Source organism: Crinia signifera, chromosome 2 (genome assembly GCF_055691185.1).
Source record: "Crinia signifera chromosome 2, ASM5569118v1, whole genome shotgun sequence".
Lineage (NCBI taxonomy): Eukaryota > Metazoa > Chordata > Amphibia > Anura > Myobatrachidae > Crinia > Crinia signifera.
Window position 1 is genome coordinate 258,344,730 of NC_139218.1, and position 21,604 is coordinate 258,366,333.

The 21,604-nt window shown below is 46.1% G+C and overlaps 1 protein-coding gene across 1 annotated transcript; it reads left to right on the forward strand.

Annotated features, from left to right (window-relative positions):
* The first annotated feature begins 1,497 nt into the window (after positions 1 to 1,497).
* Positions 1,498 to 21,413, forward strand: TASL (TLR adaptor interacting with endolysosomal SLC15A4). The gene is made up of 2 exons (XM_083171184.1): positions 1,498 to 1,730; positions 20,180 to 21,413. The coding sequence occupies exon 2, from the start codon at positions 20,182 to 20,184 to the stop codon at positions 21,076 to 21,078; it is 897 nt and encodes a 298-aa protein (XP_083027310.1). The 5' UTR covers positions 1,498 to 1,730; positions 20,180 to 20,181; the 3' UTR covers positions 21,079 to 21,413.
* Positions 21,414 to 21,604: the final 191 nt, after the last annotated feature.

Consider the following 21,604-nt stretch of genomic DNA (forward strand, 5'->3'; position numbering starts at 1 on the left):
ACAGCTCCCCCAAGGCCAACCTAACATATGTGTGGCCCCTATTAAGTACCTACTACAAACCCTGGGAGACTCACGATTAATATCTAATATATACACCTCACTACTCACCTCACATCACAACACTGAACTCCCGAACCTGTGGGCACGCTGTGAGGAAGATTTAGGCCCTTTACCCACTGAGGCCTGGGAGCTGGCTCCGGCCAGCCCACGAGTTGCGACCTCCTGCGCACGATACCAACAAATCCAACTATACATCCTACATAGAGTATACTTTACCCCGACTCGCCTCTTCAGGATGGGAGGGAGGACCGACGCCAGATGCCCCAAGTGTGTGCATTTGGAGGCTAATTATTGGCACTTGGTCTGGACCTGCCCGGTGGTAAAAGACTTCTGGCAACAGGTTCTTCATGCTATAGCATCCACTGGGGTGCCCATGGATGCATTCACACCCATGGCATGTCTCCTGGCCGCAATTGGGGATGATGCACTGGACAAAGACACCCTGGGCTACATAAATATCCTATGTACGCTGGCCAAGGCCTGCATAACGTGGGCATGGCTGGCACCTAATGGCCCTTTCTTTGAGTTATGGGTGACACTTACCAATAAAACGGCATGCCATGAGAGATTTGTATACATGTCTAGGCGCTCCGAGCCCAAATATATGAGACTCTGGGACAGATGGTTATCTTCCCCCCGTTATGTTAGAACGTAGATAGACCGAGTCCTGCTCACCCTTTACCGGTCGAGCACACGAGAGGGGCTGATCGACATGGCCACATAGAATAGCATAAACATGTAGTGGATTACACTCAGTGCACAAATTCATCAAGGGCCCAAGTGTGTGCCTGCTTGCGCCCCCGGGTCCGATGGGACAGGGGGGGAAATAAAATTAAATTAATGGGACAGTACAAAATGTGACCATAATGACTAGTACAACACCTTTATTATACATGGAATTGCAGCCAAGTTTTATTATATTACAATGCATGTTGAATATATAGAAACCTTATTATAACAGTAATAGCAACAGTAATACAGCAGGAATGTTAAAAACTATTGAATTTAAAAAAAAAAAGGAATGAGAGATAGATACATTAACATTGAATCATCAGCACCATTTCCCAGCACTTTAGCAAGTATAGTTGCTCTTACTAACTGCTTTGGGGCTCATCTACATTTGGATACAAGTCATTTTGAAAGATTCCTCTCAGATGTAGCAGTACACACCCACGCTTCTAGGTGCCACGTTCACAATCTCTTTTCACAATCTCTTTTCACAATCTCTCCATTTATGGAACTAGACACACCCTTTAGGAGGAGCATGACACGCCCCCTCAATGGGGCGCTGTGCAAAATTCTACTACCATCTATAATCTCCCTGAAACTAGTTTTGAGAGTGCTTTTCTCTTCTACCTAACAAATCATTTACATTGCTTGGGTGCTACAGATTACAGTGTCTTTGTCATGTTTTCGTACTTGTCCATTAATGTATTTTATAGAAACAGATTTGCTGGCTATAAGCCCTTGAGAAAAAGAGGAAGTAGAAAACCACATTACAGACAATTGTTGTTAAAGCATGTTCCGCAAAAATTTCCCTACATGATATGAAAGAGAGAACAAGAGAAGGGGACAGAGAGAGAACTCAGCAGCTGCTTACAACATTTGTCTCTGCATTTGGGTCATTCGTTTCTGGTATCTTTCTGGGAACATTAACCTGAAATCTCCAGGTAAGAAGCAAAATCTAAGAAGCAATATGGTGATATAAAAGAAAAATAGAAACTTTTAGCATTCTGAATGAATACATTTTAGTGCACATCCAAGGGCGTAACTACCATACGTGCAGGGGGTGCAGCTGCTATGGGGCCCAGAGCTGAGAGGGGCCCACTTTGCCTGTCAAAGTACTATGTGCTATATACATTTTTTAGCATTAGCTGATGAATCGGGGCCCTTACAAACTTTTGCTATGGGGCCCACATGTATCTAGTTACGCCACTGTGCACATCTAATTATAAGTGCTCCATCCCCATTTTGTGCAAAGTATATACTGTAATGTACTATATGTATTGTTCTGTTTGTCACAATGAGCGGTAGTTATAAGAAACAAATTCCTGTGTATTATGCATGTTGTATTGATACACCTGGCAATAAACTGATTCTGATCCAATATCAGGTAAAGGGCTAATTCTGAATCTGGTGCAAAATCCAAGTCAAGCATAGTTTAGCCATTTTCTTCTTCTGTGCATCAGGGCTGCCATCAGACATTGTGGGTCCCGGGACTGACAAAATAGGCAGGGCGCCACTTCCCTTTCTTGAACACCTGGAATGCCAGGTGAGACCTGTGTCTGTAGCACTGGCAGCACTACGCAACCTCTACATTGCTACAAGGAAATGTGAACTTTGTTTACAGTATGTCAAATTATACTTTATAAACTCCAGTCCTGGGCCCCCTTTCCTTATGGGCCCAGGACTGGATTCCCTGCAGTCCCCCCTCCTGATGGCTGCCCAACTGTGCTACATTAAAGTTGCAATTTTTTTCTCTAACGGACAAAACCATGTTGCACTGCAGGTGGGGCAAATGTTAAATGGGCAGAGTTAGGCCCCGTAGGCTCCATGCTGAGTGAGATGCTTAACCACAGAGTGTTTATGGTTAACAGTTATGGTGTGTACACACAGTGAGATTCCTTTGCTATTTGACTTGCTATGCAATCTTTGCAATCATGTGCTATTTACATACAATTCATGATATCTGCATTAGCTTTCCACTATACAGTCATTGCTGCCCTGTCTATCTGGGTTATGATTTGTGCTGTCCCGGAAGCGCGCATCGGGCTCGCAGGGCAATAACCTGTGCGATCTGCATGCGGTCCAGATGAGATTTTGACTATATAGTAAAAATCTCATGCTGGATTGTTCTGTGAGTACACACCATAAGACATGCAGACGTACATGCAGATGAAAAATATTTGCTGGAGAAGTGGGTGTATGTAACAACCCTCATGACATGCAGATATGCCCCTAACGTGACTGTTGGCACCTGTACAAGTATGAGACAGTAGCAATGGTTTTTCTTTTCTTATCTGTTACAGTTATTTGGTTCATTGTCATTTGACATTTATTTCAGTTTAGGATGATAAAATGTAAAAAAGCCTGAATCTGTTTCTAGTTCCTGTCACATGTTCTAGAGAGGCTGCTTTGTATTTTTTCTTTACCATATGAATTTATGATTGTTATTGCTTAATATCATACCGAAAATTGGAAGGCCCCTCCGCTCCTTCCGTACGTCCTTTCTGCAGTTGGCTACTTTGATGATGCGATTCATGGTGAATCGTGTCATTGTCGCCGGAACCCCTGGCTCACAATGCCTGTACTCTCAAAATTGTGAAGCAGGGGGCAGGTGTGCGATGATACAAATTTTGTGGCATGGCCCCTGGTCCCCCACCGGGTCCCTGTCACACACAATGTTGCTGGGTACACACATCATTAAGTAATGGGCCTAATTCAGGTTGTCACAGTTTTGCACAGGGCAAGGTCTCCCCGCATTCCGGGTCACTGCCAGTGATGCAATTACAAAAAGCTTGCAAATGCATTGCTATTATGTGAGGGCTTCACTATACAGTGACGTGCTCGCACATTAAGGGTAGCCCCCTGGTTGCACAGCTGAGCTGCAAAGCCAGTCGCTGGGCCATCATCTTTTGGGTAGCAGCAGGTTGTGTGATGTAATTGGCTACTGCAGCCTGCCCCGGCAAGCAGTCTGGACCCTGCAATGCCATGTTGCCGGCCCCCTATCAGCCCTTAGACTGCTGTCTCATTTTTCTGAATGTGCAGTTTCACAGCCAGGCATGTGCGCTACCAAGTGTGCGCATGCGTAGATTAACAAAAATCCCCTTAAGTAGGTCCTATGTTTGATGGGAAAATGCAGCACAAATATTCACTTTTCACACTAAACAACTCTGCATAAAACTATTGAATTTGACCACCTATAACCACAATAACCACCTTAGGTACAGTACTTACACACCACAGGGACACTAATAGCAGTAACGGATTTCCCACTACTGTAAGCACGTGCATAAGGACGGCACCTGCTGGGGAACATGATGCAGGGAGAAAGGCAGCTGGAATAGGTCAATGCATGGGTGGGGTTCCAATTCTCACTAAGGGGCAGATGTATGAAGCAGTGATAAGAGAGGAGAAGTGATAAAGTGCCTGGTACTTTATCACCGGCCAATCAGCTCCATTTTAAACCCAGCCTGTAATTGAACAGTCAGGAGCTGATTTGCTGGTAATAAAGAACCAGGAACATTACCAATTCTCCTCCCTTATCACTGCTTCATTCTTTTACCCCTAAAGGAGGTGGAGTCTCATTATATTCTATACTGCAGGGACGGGGAAGCACATTATACTCTAATATAAAGTATACTACAAAGAGGCACATTCAGTTATATAGGGGCACAAAGACTAAAAATTACTAGTTTTTTGGGGGGTGGGCTAATAATGTTGTACCTAGGGGCGGCCAGACTCCTAAATTCGCCTATGGCTAAGAGCAGGTAAAACAAATACACCTTTTTCCCCGTTTTTTCAAGTATGTGACCACGCCTCCCATGAGTAGGTCACCCCCCAAAATATTGCCCGGGCCCAGCAGATCTCTTTACAGCACTGCCTACGGGTGTACTATTTTAATGTATTCAGTCAAATAGTTTCTTATTTCTGCGAATAGTGATGATTAAGAAATTATTAAAATGATTGACTCTCAGTCCCAATAGTGAATAATTATGTCCCATTTAAAACTGTATAACTCTGAAACTTTTTCCAATACACTTTTTATCATCTCTAAGGGGACAGAGGGCTCAATCTTGGAGGAAGTACTGTTTTGTGGAACCATTAACTTCCCAGTGGATCTGCTTTCTGTGCAGGAGCTACCAGTTTAGTATTGCTGTTGTTGCACGTAGATATCAGAATTGTTCCAATTTTAAATTGTACCTTAATTCTACTGAGCAAATATTTTACACTGCATACCTGTTGGATATGTTAGTGTATCTCCAGTAAGTTCTACTACAGTCAGGGCCAGTGCTAGGTTTCTTGGCATCCTAGGCAAAACTTCTGAACCCCCCCCCCCATACATATGTATGTGTGTATGTGTGTATATATGTATATATATATATATATATATCACATGCCATATCATTCACTTGGTGACTATGAAATTGTATTAGACTCTGAACCCATGTTCATATGCTGTTATTGCCATCAGTTGCACCCCAGTGCAGCATATAACCTCTAATCAATGGAATAAATGTGACTTTTTTTTTCATCTAAAACAAGGAGTGCTGCCTCACTTATCCTCTGGATAGGAAGTTTCTATATCATTAACCATAGGATCCTGCACCCATCCCCGTGGATACTAGTAATGAGTGCCTATCCCCCAAGTTTCCATATATATATATATATATATATATATATAGTATTCTCAAATGCCCGGCACTCCTGCGGATGTCACTTCTTCTGACCCGGTGCCCTCCTCGTGGACTTGGTGGGTCCTTGTAGATTCTAGGATGGAGGTAGGCGGCACTCTCGGATTTTCAGTGAAACAAAAAACTTTTATTGTGACTCCAACATGTTTCAGGCATAGCCCGTCCTCAGGGAACAATTCACACAGTGTAATGTGATCAAATAAATACCAAACGCTGTACAGGAAAACCCGCCCCCGCCTCATTAGCCCCTTACAACACTCACCTGTGGGCTCCCCTGCAGACTGTCTCACCCGACCCCCATCACCACGCTTTGCTGGCTCAGACACCATAATTGGAGCTCCGTCGCCTCTCAGGCTTCCGGCTTCTCCCTCTGATGTCATCAGCCTTCGCCTCGCGCTGTGAGACGCACAGGGAGTCCAAGCCTCGTTCTGGGTGCCGCTTTAGGGATGTGTTGTCTAGGCAACAGAGCGCTTCTGTAAAACAAAAACAAAACTCGCATAAAACAGTGTATTAAAAACGTGAAATAAGAGACCTGTAAAGGTCAATTTGAGAGACACCTATCTGGCATCATATACTTGCTCCAATTTTTTGCAGCTGTGCAATAAAAGGTGTAAAAGGTTATAGCACATATAACATACATTTAAAATGGCACAGCAGGTATGGGACAGGTCAGCTTTAACTTATTATAATAATGATCTTCTTCACAAAAGGACTTAACCTGTCTCGAACATGTTGGAGTCACAATAAAAGTTTTTTGTTTCACTGAAAATCACTGAAAATCCGAGAGTGCCGCCTACCTCCATCCTAGAATATATATATATATATATATATATATAGAAAGCACTTACCCCCTCGCAGAAAGGATTGGAGCCGGCACACGGTAGTAGGTGAAGAAAAAAAGGGTTTATTGCAATTACATCATTGCACAAAGAGACAGCTGCCGACCTGACAGCCGTTTCAACTGCATGTGAGCAGTTTTCATCAGAGGTCACATGCAGTTGAAACGGCTGTCAGGTCGGCAGCTGTCTCTTTGTGCAATGATGTAATTGCAATAAACCCTTTTTTTCTTCACCTACTACCGTGTGCCGGCTCCAATCCTTTCTGCGAGGGGGTAAGTGCTTTCTATTAACCACATTATGTGCCTGGCACCGGAACAGTTTTATCTTTAACCAGAGTGCCAACCTGAGAACCCAACTGTCTATATATATATATATATATACACACATACAGGATGAGGATCTGCGCAACGTCACAATTTCATATATATATAAATCCGTCTTTTAGGATGCAGTGCTGCTCACTTCCAAGAGGCTTTGTCACGGCCTCAATGTCAGGTGACCACGCCCCAACGTGTTTCGTCACGCGACTCCTGACGAAGTCGTGTGACGAAACGCGTTGGGGCGTGGTCACCTGACGTATCGGATCCTTGCTTCTTTGCTTCCAGTCCGTCTGTGGTCTGAGTGTTGATAACGCCGCCGCTGCCGCCGATCCATCTCTGCCGGTTCTGCTGGATGTCCTCTGGTTCCCGTGCTACAGGCTGCTCAGCTAGCGGTGAATACTACACATGCCGACTACAGTATATTGAATTGTATGTGAGCCTACACTTCTTCAGTAAATACTGGTCATTACTTTGCTCATGTGTGCGCTCCTTCTTTTTCTTGTTACATATATATATATATATGTGTATATATATGGACATTTTAGATAGGTATGTGGAAAGTAGGCAATAGATAGGAATATATCAGCATGTAGTATGTAAATAGATGGTAGATGAGTAGATAGTAGGAATGTAGGCAGGTAAGTCAGTAAAGAACAGCAGTGCAGGAGCTGTGGGGTAGGTATGAGGACTACTACTGGCGTCCTCGGCAGCGATATACTTGCTAGGCATGGTTGGGCTGAGGGAGGAGCTGTCAGCAGTGCCTGAGCTGCTCCAGCCTGCGGGGATGTGCCGCGCCTCCCCCGTCAGGCATTTTTTCTGCAGGGCAGGTGTACTGCATCTGTACGCTGCCCGAACGCAGCAGCCGGATGTGAGAGGAGTGACTCGTCCAGCCATTGAAGGGACAATGGATCAGGCCCGGCGTCCCATTCCGCCCCTGATCGCCGGTGGCAATTATATTAAGAAAAGGCTTAGTGGTGCTGTTGCAGTAAATTGCTTGCTTTGGGGCCCCCCTAAGCAGACGGCTGCTGTTGGCGGTGATGGGCACGGGCGGAAACCAATAAAAATTGGGTCCCGCTGAAGGAAGAGTGCCCTCCAGTGGCCAGTGCTCTAGGCAGGTGCCTAAAACTGCCTAATGGTAGTGCTGGCCCTGCCTACAGTATTTACAAATTGCAAACATAATTAACACTAATCTATACAATACTATTTCAAACCAGTAAACACAAAATTAATACTTTTTACAAATTTCTTAAAAATACTTGCCAAACAAAAGATATTGGGGCAGAAGTATAAATCCTGGTGAAGAGATAAAGAGGAAGATGATAATGCACCAGCCAATAAACTCCTAACTCTAATTTTTAAAACAGAGCTGAGGGGCTGGTGCATTATCACCTTCTACTTTACCTCTTTACCAGGCTTAATACTGTACATCTCCGCATTGTATCATGGGCCTTATTCTAGTTCAGTCGTTCTGACAAAATCCTTCTTAGATGGACAAAACCATGTGCACTGCAGGGGGGCAAATGTAACATGTGCAGAGAGAATTAGATTTGGGTGAGTTATTTTGATTCTGTGCAGGGTAAATATTGACTGCTTTATTTTTACACTGCAAAATAGATCTCACTTTGAAGTAAAACCCCACCTAAATCTAATTATATCTGCACAAGTTGCATCTGCCCCCCTGCAGTTCACATGGTTTTGTCCATCTAAGAAGGAATTTGTCAGAAAGAGTGAACTAGAATAACCCCCCATGTGTGTTCAAAATAGCTTTCACCAGTAAAGGCCCCCATAGACTACGCGATTTGGGCCCGATTTCACCCGATTCTGGATTGGGCTGAGAAATCAGGTGAAATTGCGTAGGGTATGACATTCAATCTGATCCGATGCGCCGTCCCATGTGCATCGGATCAGATCCAGAGGTCAGACGGTCTGCACATATATAACAATATAAATCTTATGTACAGCCATCTGGGATAGCGGTGACCGGAGACAGAGCAGGGTCTGGTCCGGGGGAGCGTCAGGAGAGGTAGTGGCAGGATGGGAGCGGGTACCACAGATCAGAGACCGGCCACCCAGTCTTTTGAATAGGATTTTCGCCGCTCCCCAGGACTCTGCTCTGCAATCCCCACTGCCTGTCTGCCGCTACCTCTCCTGCCGCTCCCCCCGGACCGGACCCTGCTCTCCAGTCCTGCTCCCTGCCTGCCTCTACAACGGACCCTGCCCGCTACCTCTCCTGCAGCTTCCCCGGACCCTGCTCTGCTGCAGCTTCCCCGGGTTTATCAAGTGCCAAATCTTATCAAGCTCTCCCGGGAGCTGCCGGGGGAGCTCAGGGGAAGTCGGGCCCACTTGTCCTTAGGACAAGTTGGCCTAATGTACAGGGGCCTTAAGTAAATAATGTCTAGCAGAGGATCTGAAGCAACTATTAAGTAAACATTTTGCAATGTAATTAGTTATTCGGTCATGTCTATAATCTGTTTCTTCAATTAGCCAAATTAGCTTTTGGCCATCTCATTCAGTAATGATTTGATTACTATCTGTGTCACTGCCATTAAGATGAATCAGAATAGTACGGATCATCATTAAATGTTCTTTTCAATCAAAAAGTAACATTATTGGGGTTTTTTGTTTATTTGTGTATATTTTAGATTTTCCTCAGTTTTTTAAATCAATATACTGTAGGGATTACAACTTGATTATGTTATTTGACAGGCTTTTTCCGTGACACTCCCTGCATTTTTTTGGGCACATATAGCGGTTTGCTTAAGACCCCCATTAAATGGACAGTCACCACCCCCATAATCCTACTTCATGTCAATCACCTTGTGAACGGCTTGCAAATAGTAAAAGTATCAGATCCGACTTTAAAACAAGTGGGATCTGTTTTGTCGTGACGGCTGTGGATTGTCAAATTCACTGCCGTTTTTCAACAATACATTGCCGTTTTCATCCAAACACCCACATTTCGCCACTCGACAGGTGGAACATTGAATTGGGTTCAGACAGTCGGAATACCACATTGAATACCCCCCTTTGTCTCCAAATTTGCTTCCAACATTCTCTTTCTGCTTCTTAAAACTGCCCTGTACACACGGTGAGATATTGGCTAATGGACAATTTTGACTAAGCAAATTTGACTAGATGCACAAGACATTTTGGATAGATGCACCAGAGATTTTGACTAAGCGATATTGTAAGTAATGATTGATACCTGGGGTGAAATGTAATAGGATGAGAGATTCAGAAAGTGAGAGATTTGGTAAGAAATCTCCAGTTTTTTTAAAGTGGCAATCATTTACACAGCAAAACCAGTGTGATTTTGCTGTGTCAATGATTGCCACTTTAAAAAAACTGGAGATTTCTTACCAAATCTCTCACTTTCTGAATCTCTCATCCTATTACATTTCACCCCTGTAGTCTATGTTCTAGTCAAAATTGCCTTGTCCGCACAGTCAATTTATGCTAAGTAATCTACAGTATCTACACTATACTAGACAATATTGACTAAGCAGGAGAAACACTGGGAGACTATCTAGTAAAAATCTCTTGCCAAAATCTTATGGGCCCTACATACGCAGAGATGTGTGCCAGAGATACATAACAGGAGATTCAGCACAAGAGATTTCACTCTTGTGGCTCATTTCAGACAATGAGCCACATACAGAGAGATTTGTGTCAGAGATTCATAATGGGAGATTCAGCACGGGAGATTTCAAATCTGTCACGACTGTCACAGCCGCACATGCCATCAAACTGCACTATATATATATATATATATATATATACACACACACACACACACACATATATATATATATATATATTCAGCTCACGGCCCGGCACTCTCCGATAGGGATGATGAGCTGCGTGCCCCTGCACAATGTAATAGCGTCACAGGATTTCACACACCCGGCGGGCAGAGAATCAGCACGGCACTGCAGCAATTTTCAAATACTTTATTTCCCTGCACGGCACTGCAGCAATTTTCAAATACTTTATTTCCCTTGAGGGAAATAAAGTATTTGAAAATTGCTGCAGTGCCGTGCTGATTCTCTGCCCGCCGGGTGTGCGAAATCCTGTGACGCTATATATATATTCGAGGCCGGTACTGGGTGACCTTTGGGTTGTACACACTGTGTGATGGCTGTTTATTTAGCAGTAAGGGGCATTAGTGTGCATGTAAGGAGGGCTGTTATTTGTACATATAATTCTCCAGACCATGATAGAGTGAGGAGGAGGCCGGTAATGGGTGGAAACGCTTGCTTGGTTGAGGCAGGTAATATAATTTACAGTCGGTGCCGCACAGTCCCAGCTGTTTGTTATTTCAGTGATGAGATAATGACACTGTTTGTGTACACAGGACACACATAAAGCCTGGGAGATGTTTGTGAATAAATAGCTTCCGAGCTGTTTGTGCTGAATGAACACAGAACGTAACAAATGCATAACGGTCTCATCCCATTCTGTCCACACCTGACTCCTTACAGCAGTCTCTTCACGCCAGGTCAGCAATGTATAAACGCTGCAGGTTGGGTCGCAGGCCCCGGACGTCTGCATTGCAAGTTTTCAGGATCCAGCGGTTTTAGGACATAGTGCATAATGCAGGATAATGCTGCCATTCCGGGAGCTGCTGCGGGTAGGCAGCAGATTTGCCGGCAAGTGGGTGAGTGGCTTTTTCCCCCTGCTCCGTCTCCGTGCGGCGAGCAGGGGGAGGGGGGAGGGAGCAGGGGGCGGCGGTGGGGCGGCGGGTCTTTGCAGCATCTTCGTGCGGCGAGCAGGGGGAGGCGGCGTCCGGCGTGTCAAGGGGGCGGTGAGCAGGGGACATCAGGGCGGCGTTCAGCATCGCTCAGAAGCTCCTGCTCACATCCGAGGCCACATATGAGCAGGAGCTTCTGAGCGACTGCTCTTGATTGACGGGCAGGTCCGTTCTGAATCTTGTGCAGATTCAGAACGGCGGGGGCGCGCATGCAAATCGCTGTGTGGGCTATACACACAGCGATTTACATGCATTTTCAGGCATTTTCTGAGTGATTTAGTAAAATGCCTGGAAATTGTGCTGTGTGTGGGGCCCTTTAGACCCCTCCCTGTGACCTTGGCCAAGTCACTTTGTCTCCCTATCCTACAGATTGGAAAAATGAATAAATGTGACAACGCTCAAAACTACTGAAAAATTGTGCTTACAATGCCCCCAAATTTGTATGGACAATATTACATAAAAATAACTCAAATAGAAAATTGTGAAATATGCTTCCCCATTATTCCATTTGTGTAAGCAAGTCCCCTGTGCCTGTCCCCTTTACCCTTCCTAATCGGGGTTGACAACCTGCCAAGGAGCATGGGCGGAGCTTCCTAGGAAGCAGTCTGCCTTTTTAGAACAAATGTGTAGAGAACTACTCTGTGTTCATTTTACAAATGCTGTGGCCATATAGGAAAAATAGCTATATTTCTTATTTTATTTTTGATAAAGTTCTGATTCAGTAGAAATCAAAGATCCATTCACATCACATACAGCTTATTTTACATGTACAACAAAGTATATTTAGGTATATTGGAAGCCATTTGAAAGGTATCTATTTAAATCTCCCAGCTACAATATGCATACACAGTTTATACTGTATGTTCATTTCACTGTATCTCTTTCTAAAGGTTTATGTGTTTCTTTGTGTGTATACAGTCCCTCGAGTGAATCTTTCATGTCTCTGTTGCACAATGCTTGTAGCTCATTTCCCGTTTCATATACTTATATATAGCCTTGGTGCCATAAGCAGACTCAAATTTCCCTTTTTTGAATAAATGAAACACTACCAAGTATGCTCCATTAACAATTCTGCATTCATTCAAATAGAACACTAAAAAGCAACCTGACACATTTAGCAACATTAATGTGCAAATATGTTTGGCTCATAAATGTATTCTAATTGCATCTAAAAATGCAGACGTCAACTGCAAACATGTTATTTATTCATACAGTAATGGCTAAGTAAGTCAAGTCTTAATGTACCTGCTAATCAACATATACATGTTATTGCAAATGTATGCATAATAAATAATGGAAATATACTGTTGAGTATTATAATACTATCATGACACTGTCGATATGCCAGTCATAATTAATATCTTGAATGTAGATGAGACCCAAATCAGTTAGTAAGAGCTACTATACTTGGTAAATTGCTGAGAATGGTGCTGATGATTCAACATAAATGTTTCTATCTCGGAGAAGGGAGAGAGAAGGAATAATGGGAGAGGATGAATAGTGGGAGACAGGAGAGAGGAAGAATAGTGGGAGACAGGAGAGAGGAAGAATAGTGGGAGACAGGAGAGAGGAAGAATAGTGGGAGGCAGGAGAGAGGAAGAATAGTGGGAGGCAGGAGAGAGGAAGAATAGTGGGAGGCAGGAGAGAGGAAGAATAGTGGGAGACAGGAGAGAGGAAGAATAGTGGGAGGCAGGAGAGAGGAAGAATAGTGGGAGGCAGGAGAGAGGAAGAATAGTGGGAGGCAGGAGAGAGGAAGAATAGTGGGAGACAGGAGAGAGGAAGAATAGTGGGAGGCAGGAGAGAGGAAGAATAGTGGGAGGCAGGAGAGAGGAAGAATAGTGGGAGGCAGGAGAGAGGAAGAATAGTGGGAGGCAGGAGAGAGGAAGAATAGTGGGAGGCAGGAGAGAGGAAGAATAGTGGGAGGCAGGAGAGAGGAAGAATAGTGGGAGGCAGGAGAGAGGAAGAATAGTGGGAGACAGGAGAGAGGAAGAATAGTGGGAGGCAGGAGAGAGGAAGAATAGTGGGAGGCAGGAGAGAGGAAGAATAGTGGGAGGCAGGAGAGAGGAAGAATAGTGGGAGGCAGGAGAGAGGAAGAATAGTGGGAGGCAGGAGAGAGGAAGAATAGTGGGAGGCAGGAGAGAGGAAGAATAGTGGGAGACAGGAGAGAGGAAGAATAGTGGGAGGCAGGAGAGAGGAAGAATAGTGGGAGGCAGGAGAGAGGAAGAATAGTGGGAGGCAGGAGAGAGGAAGAATAGTGGGAGGCAGGAGAGAGGAAGAATAGTGGGAGGCAGGAGAGAGGAAGAATAGTGGGAGGCAGGAGAGAGGAAGAATAGTGGGAGGCAGGAGAGAGGAAGAATAGTGGGAGGCAGGAGAGAGGAAGAATAGTGGGAGGCAGGAGAGAGGAAGAATAGTGGGAGGCAGGAGAGAGGAAGAATAGTGGGAGGCAGGAGAGAGGAAGAATAGTGGGAGGCAGGAGAGAGGAAGAATAGTGGGAGGCAGGAGAGAGGAAGAATAGTGGGAGGCAGGAAAGAGGAAGAATAGTGGGAGACAGGAGAGAGGAAGAATAGTGGGAGGCAGGAGAGAGGAAGAATAGTGGGAGGCAGGAGAGAGGAAGAATAGTGTGAGGCAGGAGAGAGGAAGAATAGTGTGAGGCAGGAGAGAGGAAGAATAGTGGGAGGCAGGGGAGAGGATGAATAGTGGGAGACAGGAGAGAGGAAGAATAGTGGGAGACAGGAGAGAGGAAGAATAGTGGGAGGCAGGAGAGAGGAAGAATAGTGGGAGGCAGGAGAGAGGAAGAATAGTGGGAGACAGGAGAGAGGAAGAATAGTGGGAGGCAGGAGAGAGGAAGAATAGTGGGAGGCAGGAGAGAGGAAGAATAGTGGGAGGCAGGAGAGAGGAAGAATAGTGGGAGGCAGGAGAGAGGAAGAATAGTGGGAGGCAGGAGAGAGGAAGAATAGTGGGAGACAGGAGAGAGGAAGAATAGTGGGAGGCAGGAGAGAGGAAGAATAGTGGGAGGCAGGAGAGAGGAAGAATAGTGGGAGGCAGGAGAGAGGAAGAATAGTGGGAGGCAGGAGAGAGGAAGAATAGTGGGAGGCAGGAGAGAGGAAGAATAGTGGGAGACAGGAGAGAGGAAGAATAGTGGGAGGCAGGAGAGAGGAAGAATAGTGGGAGGCAGGAGAGAGGAAGAATAGTGGGAGACAGGAGAGAGGAAGAATAGTGGGAGGCAGGAGAGAGGAAGAATAGTGGGAGGCAGGAGAGAGGAAGAATAGTGGGAGGCAGGAGAGAGGAAGAATAGTGGGAGGCAGGAGAGAGGAAGAATAGTGGGAGACAGGAGAGAGGAAGAATAGTGTGAGGCAGGAGAGAGGAAGAATAGTGGGAGGCAGGAGAGAGGAAGAATAGTGGGAGACAGGAGAGAGGAAGAATAGTGGGAGGCAGGAGAGAGGAAGAATAGTGGGAGGCAGGAGAGAGGAAGAATAGTGGGAGGCAGGAGAGAGGAAGAATAGTGGGAGGCAGGAGAGAGGAAGAATAGTGGGAGGCAGGAGAGAGGAAGAATAGTGGGAGTCAGGAGAGAGGAAGAATAGTGGGAGGCAGGAGAGAGGAAGAATAGTGGGAGGCAGGAGAGAGGAAGAATAGTGGGAGACAGGAGAGAGGAAGAATAGTGGGAGGCAGGAGAGAGGAAGAATAGTGGGAGGCAGGAGAGAGGAAGAATAGTGGGAGACAGGAGAGAGGAAGAATAGTGGGAGGCAGGAGAGAGGAAGAATAGTGGGAGGCAGGAGAGAGGAAGAATAGTGGGAGACAGGAGAGAGGAAGAATAGTGGGAGGCAGGAGAGAGGAAGAATAGTGGGAGACAGGAGAGAGGAAGAATAGTGGGAGGCAGGAGAGAGGAAGAATAGTGGGAGACAGGAGAGAGGAAGAATAGTGGGAGGCAGGAGAGAGGAAGAATAGTGGGAGACAGGAGAGAGGAAGAATAGTGGGAGGCAGGAGAGAGGAAGAATAGTGGGAGACAGGAGAGAGGAAGAATAGTGGGAGGCAGGAGAGAGGAAGAATAGTGGGAGGCAGGAGAATGCACCAAATGACAATTGGTATCTTAGCAGGTGTCTATAGGTAAAGATGGGGGCAAGTGAGTACCAGTAGCAGAAAGAGGGGAAAAAGGGGAGCACCAATAAGATAGGAGGGAGATGAGTACCCAGGAAGGGAGGAAGAAGGGGGAGTTGAGTAACCAGTGGCAGGTAGGTGAGTACAGGGAAATGTGTGTGTGTTGGGGGGGGGGGGGTAAGATGGTACATAACAGTTTACAAAGTATTTAGTTACCAGCTCAGATATGACCAGCTATGATATGCCTTCATCTGGTATCTCTCCTGCACTATCTGACCTGTGTATCTGCAGCGTGACTGTCTGGGGACCAGCTGAAACTGAAGCAGCAGTGTTGTGAAAGGTCCATGGAACCCAGTTAAAAATATAAGCCAACCCCTTTTGTACATTCCAACGTGAAACATTTTGACACATATCAATAATGACACCCCCCCACACACACACACACACACACACACACACACACACACACACACCTTCCCCATTCTCTACTGTTATTGTGGTTTTCCAAATTCTGAAGCCCACCTTCTCTTGTGTACCCCATCTTCCCCCACTCTGCCCTGTCTGCAGTGTCTCCTGACTGCCCTCATTACTTATATCCATTGCCTGTTTGACCCTCCTTGGGTCCAGTGTATAGTATATGTAACTGTGCTTTTAATTTTTTTCTATAGCCGACCCAGCCTGCCCTGAGCCATCTATTACCTCCTCCGAAACAGGGCCAGGGCATGCTGCTAACTGGACTCGAAGCCGCAGGGTGCTGCTGCTGGGGGTGGGAGGGTAGTCATGTGCAGCAGCTCCCGCTCGGCTATTTTATTGTGGCTGCATACAGTGTTTATGCTCATGTGCAGAAGCTACTGTTCGAGGAAGCACTGCGCGATCAGAGAGGTTTAACTATGGCAGCCACCCACAGCAATGTCATTCAGTGCAACGGAGCACAGAGCCAACCACCTCAATTCCCTGGGGCCCTCGACAGTGGTAGACTCTGGCAGCACATGAGATGGTAGTCAACTCTGCTGTGGGCCCTTCCATTGCCACAGGCCCCGGCTGCACCACCGGTAGTTCTGCCTCTGAGCAACAGAGATAGCAACTCCAACCACATCTTAATCATGCCCCCTATAGGTAAACTTTAGCAATACCCTTCATTGGATTACATTACATTGGCCCTTATTCTGAATCGGACGGTACGGCCCGCGTGCGGCCGTACCGCCGATGTTTTTAGTCTGCACATGCGCAGAGGTCAATCTGCGCATGTGCAGCCCCATTCGCCGCAGACGTATTTCGTCCGCCGCAAAGGGGGCGTATAGGGGCGTGAGGGGCTTCATACCCTCATTTCCCTATGTATACGCCCCGCGTTTCATGGGCGTTCCCATGCAAACGCGGGGCGTATGCATGCTAATCAGGGTATGACGCCACTGATGGGGGCGGAAAGCTGACGTCGCCGGATGTCAGCTCTCAGCCCCCATACAAGCTATCACACGGACGATTGTCCGTGTGGTCTCAGCTTGCGGGAGCTGCTGTGGCGTGCGGCCCTGCCTTCGATGGTCGACGACCATCGAATGCAGGGGGCAGCTCCCACCATGGTGGAGGCGTACACCCCACCATTTTTATGCGGATCGCCAGCCGTCCGTGTACGGACGGCCGTGGCGATCCGTCTCGTGGGCGGGGATTGGTTTGTGCGGCCGGAGCACCGTGTGCGGCTCCGGCCGCACCAACCAGAATAAGGGCCATTATGCAGTCCTGCATACTGCGGGAATGTCCCAGTTTTTGGGGATGGTACCGCATCTCTTCCAGGGCCGGAAGTGTCCTGCGGCAGGGGGGCAGTTGGGAGTCCCCCCTGTAATCCAGAGAATACCCCAAGGCTGGGGGCTGGCCAGCAGCTTACAGAGCCGCTGGTCAGGCCCCCAGAGCGACAGAAATGGGGCGTGGCCTCGGGCAGGGCCAGCTGTCCCTCCTTACTGGGAAGAAAAGTTGGGAGGTATGGAATTATCAGTTTGTTATGGCATACTTTCTTATTATAATCTTATTAATTATTAATTTGGTTAATTCTAACCACAACCATCCAGTAACATTTTGTTTAAGGTAAGATATGATCAGATTTTAAAGTATTTGATTGACAAGCTGTCGGGCTCGTTTTGCCGAGAAAAGCCAGAAATCAGCGAGCTCCTGGCCGGAGTTCGTCTATTTCCATCCTCAGCTCGCGGCCACGCCCCTTTGTCGCCACTCGGCGGCCGGGACATTGAATCCCAACTGCCGAGCTCAAGTCGAACAAAGCGAGAACGGGACAGGGGCACGGCTGTCGAGCTTGTTCGACAGCCATACCCCTGACATTGAATACCCCCCTCAGTAACCACTTAATCACTCAGGAAAAATGATTAGCTAAAATATCTTAAAACAGTCATTTCAAATCCACTTATCATTATACAGTACATACTGCTGTCACTCACTACTATTCAGTGGCGGCTCTTACTGTTTTGGAGGAGGGGGGCTGCCGCAATGCAACAATCACCAAACCCCCCCACGCTGCCACGCCTTTCCGGTTCTGGCCGCTGGTCCCCTACACGGGGCCAGCGCATGCGCATTAACTTCATACATACTTCCAGGGGTTAAAGTTAGGGGGGACGGGTGGAACTGAGTTCCACCACCTCTAATGGTGAGGTGGAACATTTTAACCTCCACATTGGCCCTGTACAGTAATTCTTACAGAAAAGCATTCTAGTTTGCAGGGGGGATGCTAAAAACCCTACCACTGCCCTGTTTCTGCCTAAATGAGGGAGGGGAGGGTGGGTAAATAGGTGGCATAGAGAAATGAGTTCCCCCACCTCTGCATGAGCTGGCCCAAGCCTCCATGGGCTGCCTTTGCAGCAGCCCCCGGAGGCTTAATCAGGTTCCCGGGTCTGGCGCATGCGCAGTATGGTGCGCGGTACTGCGCATGCGCGGAACTCGTTTTGGGGGCTGCTGTGCATTTGCACACAGAGAGGCATCCTGGAGGGAGGTAACACCTCCCAATGGGACTGCCTTGAGTGACTGTCAGGTCGGACTTCCAATAGGAAGTCACTGCCAAGTCACATTGAAGCCAGAGCAGTCTCACAGACTGCACCTGGCTTCACTTTAGGCAGAGACAGTGGCGGATTTTACCTGGGAGGGGGCTGCAGCCCATAGGTAAAAACCGCCACTGCTACTATTAATAAGGTAATTAAGAACCTAAAGCCTGGTACACATTACTAGATGACACCGCAAACAATGCAATGTGGTCAATGATTTTTCCTTGAATTGTCTGTTCTCCAGACATCATTAATTGGCCACATCCGGGAGTATAGATTTTATTGACTATATAGGGGCCAATTAAGCTACAGTATATACGCTGATTGCTGTAAATCGCTGTTAGCCAATTTTCCAAAATCTGAGCATGTGCAACCCTTTAAACTGTGATAACATACAGGAAAAGTGTGACCGCAGTCTAAAGGCTGCTGGGGAGGGGGACGATGACAGTAGGTGACACGGTGCTGCAGGGGTATCTATGCGGCATTAAGGAGAGTGGTCTGAACAATGCTATAGTGTCCAGACAATTTTCATGGTGGCTCGGGGAGGCTGCTTGGCATCACATGTAGCTGGTACAAAAAATGGCTGTATAGCAATGCACTCGCCTATTACCAATGAGATTGCAATATTTTGCAAGTGCATACTACGGAGGGATCCAGCATGTGGGTCCTGTTCTGAGTGGCCCCTGCATGCTAGCACCTGGAGAATTAGACCCATAGTAAGGATTTTAGTGCATGTACAGATGAAAGAGGGGGTCGATAATGACCCTCAGAAGTACGATACTGTGCATGCACTTGAGACCAGGGGTTCCCAATCTTTTTTGAATCATGGCACCCTAAATTATAAGAATTTTTCCTTGGCACCCCTAGGCCCAAATATATATATATATATACAGTATATAATTAAGTAGATTGTGTTTATATGTGATCTTAGGTTCAGTTATGTGGTAAAGGGCAGGATTTGCTTCTGATTGTACACATATTTTATAATTGGCAGCCACCAGCACTAAATAATTGATCATAAATAATTTGAATTGGTCCTGGACCACCAATCCGTGGAACCCCTGCAAGTGTCCTTCGGCACCCCAGGGAGCCACGGCACTACCAGGTGTATCTTCCTAGGCCTGTTGTGACGTCAGTATGACTTTTAGCGGATCATGGGTTGTTTCTGACTGACTCTAACATATAACCCTTCCCCTAGTGCCTAACCCTAATCCTTCCCCCTCATTCTATCTCTTCACTGCAGGCCTGTGCATTTTGCAGCTGCAGACATGTCCATTGTCAACATATCATTTCAACATTGTCGACATCATAACTGTCCTCACTGTGGTTTCAACAGTTTTAACATTATGAAAGTTGACATGCCTTCATTCCATGTATATAGCTAAATACTGTACTGTAGCTAATTGTATCCTGTTGCAATGGAAAAAATAATTAGCGAATGGTCTTGTCAAATACAATTATGTATAATAAGGATGATGTTTTCAGTACAGCTGATCTTTCTGTGTGTGTGTGTGTGTATGTAGGTTAATATATATATATATATATATATATATATATATATATATATACCTACATACACACTTACATGTGCCAATACTATATACATTTACACCCACTGTACAAACTTCTACTAATACAATGATAATATTTTCCTTCATTCTAGATATGCTGTCAGAGGGATATCTATATAAAATCCATCTCTGGTATGAGGATGACATTAGCATGTTGCAGCAACAGAAGTTGAGCGAAGGATCAAAAGAACTGGCTGGAGTATGTACACGAAATTATGTCTCTGCACATGAGACTCGGAGCAGGAGATTTTTCAGGAAATTTGGCTCATTTGATAAGCGCAAGTCTGAGAGCCAGCCACAAGGGAACACACAGGGCATCATGCAAACTCACATAGGGCAGGAGGAAGCTGAAGGCTTGAGGTGTGAAAGTGTAAAATCCCCCTCTGCAAGTATAAATGGAAACTCACACTCCAATAAAGAAACCTATTTGGTTCCACCATCATGTAAAAATATCTGCAGAGACTATAACGATTTGCATATAGCTGGTGACCAGGTGATGGCTATATACTCGGGCCTGAGTGATTTCACATGCAATAGTAGCTTGGACTTTTGTGAAGGCCCTTTCCTACAGTCTTCTCAGATTCCTCCTACTATGGATTCTTTATGCGTCACAACCAACGACCAGCCTAAAAAACTTAGCAAACGGGATTCTTGGAAAGTAGCCAGTATGAAAGATAAGAGCATCGTCAATCCTGAGCAACCACTGTCTAATTCAATACTCAATGATTACTTGGAGAGGAAGGTCATAGAGCTCTACAAGCAGTACATGATGGACATTAGCTGCAGTGCATCTTCTGCTCACATCATGAACTCAGAGCTCATCATGAACAATGTCCAACAGATCAGTGTCCAGATATCCCGAGAGCAAAATATGGAGACCAACAAAGCCAAAGACATGGTCATCAGTTATCTGCTGAGACTTGCTGAGAGCGAAAAGCATTCCAATGTTATCAGCACTCCCGATCTACAGATCTCAGCCGCTCTAATCTAAATTACTTATAATTACCTTGTTATCTTGGTACAGATTTACGCTTAAGTAACAAAGTCCCTAATTCATTCAAGCTCGCTAAGCAGCTGCTTAGCGAGCCCTCTAACGTCTTCCACCAAGTGAGCGAATGCCACCACCACTTTGCAAACATCCCCGCCGCACTGCGAATAGATATTTAGCCGACTAATGATTTTTTCCGTTTGCAAATATAAGTCAGTCTTGACTGACCTATATACTGACCTATATTTGCGGCATGCAACTCCGATAACGGGGCGGCGCTGATGTCATGTGATGTCAGCCGCCCGCCCCCGGAAGGCTTCGGCCTGCCTGCTTTTTCGCATGGGCACACCATTTTTGGTGCACCTCCGCTCCACTGAATGCAAATAGCTTGGCGACTATGCAAGTCACCAAGCCATTCGCAAAGGGGGTCTGCACATGCGCATAATAGTGCATTTGCAGTCCCAAGATCATGGGGCGGGGCTGATCTCGCAACATTGTTTTATATTGCTCTTAATAAAGCAAGATATAA

What these genes read in the sequence shown, in the direction of transcription:
- TASL (XM_083171184.1), top strand. Translation starts at nt 20,182, where the DNA reads ATGCTGTCAGAGGGATATCTATATAAAATCCATCTCTGGTATGAGGAT.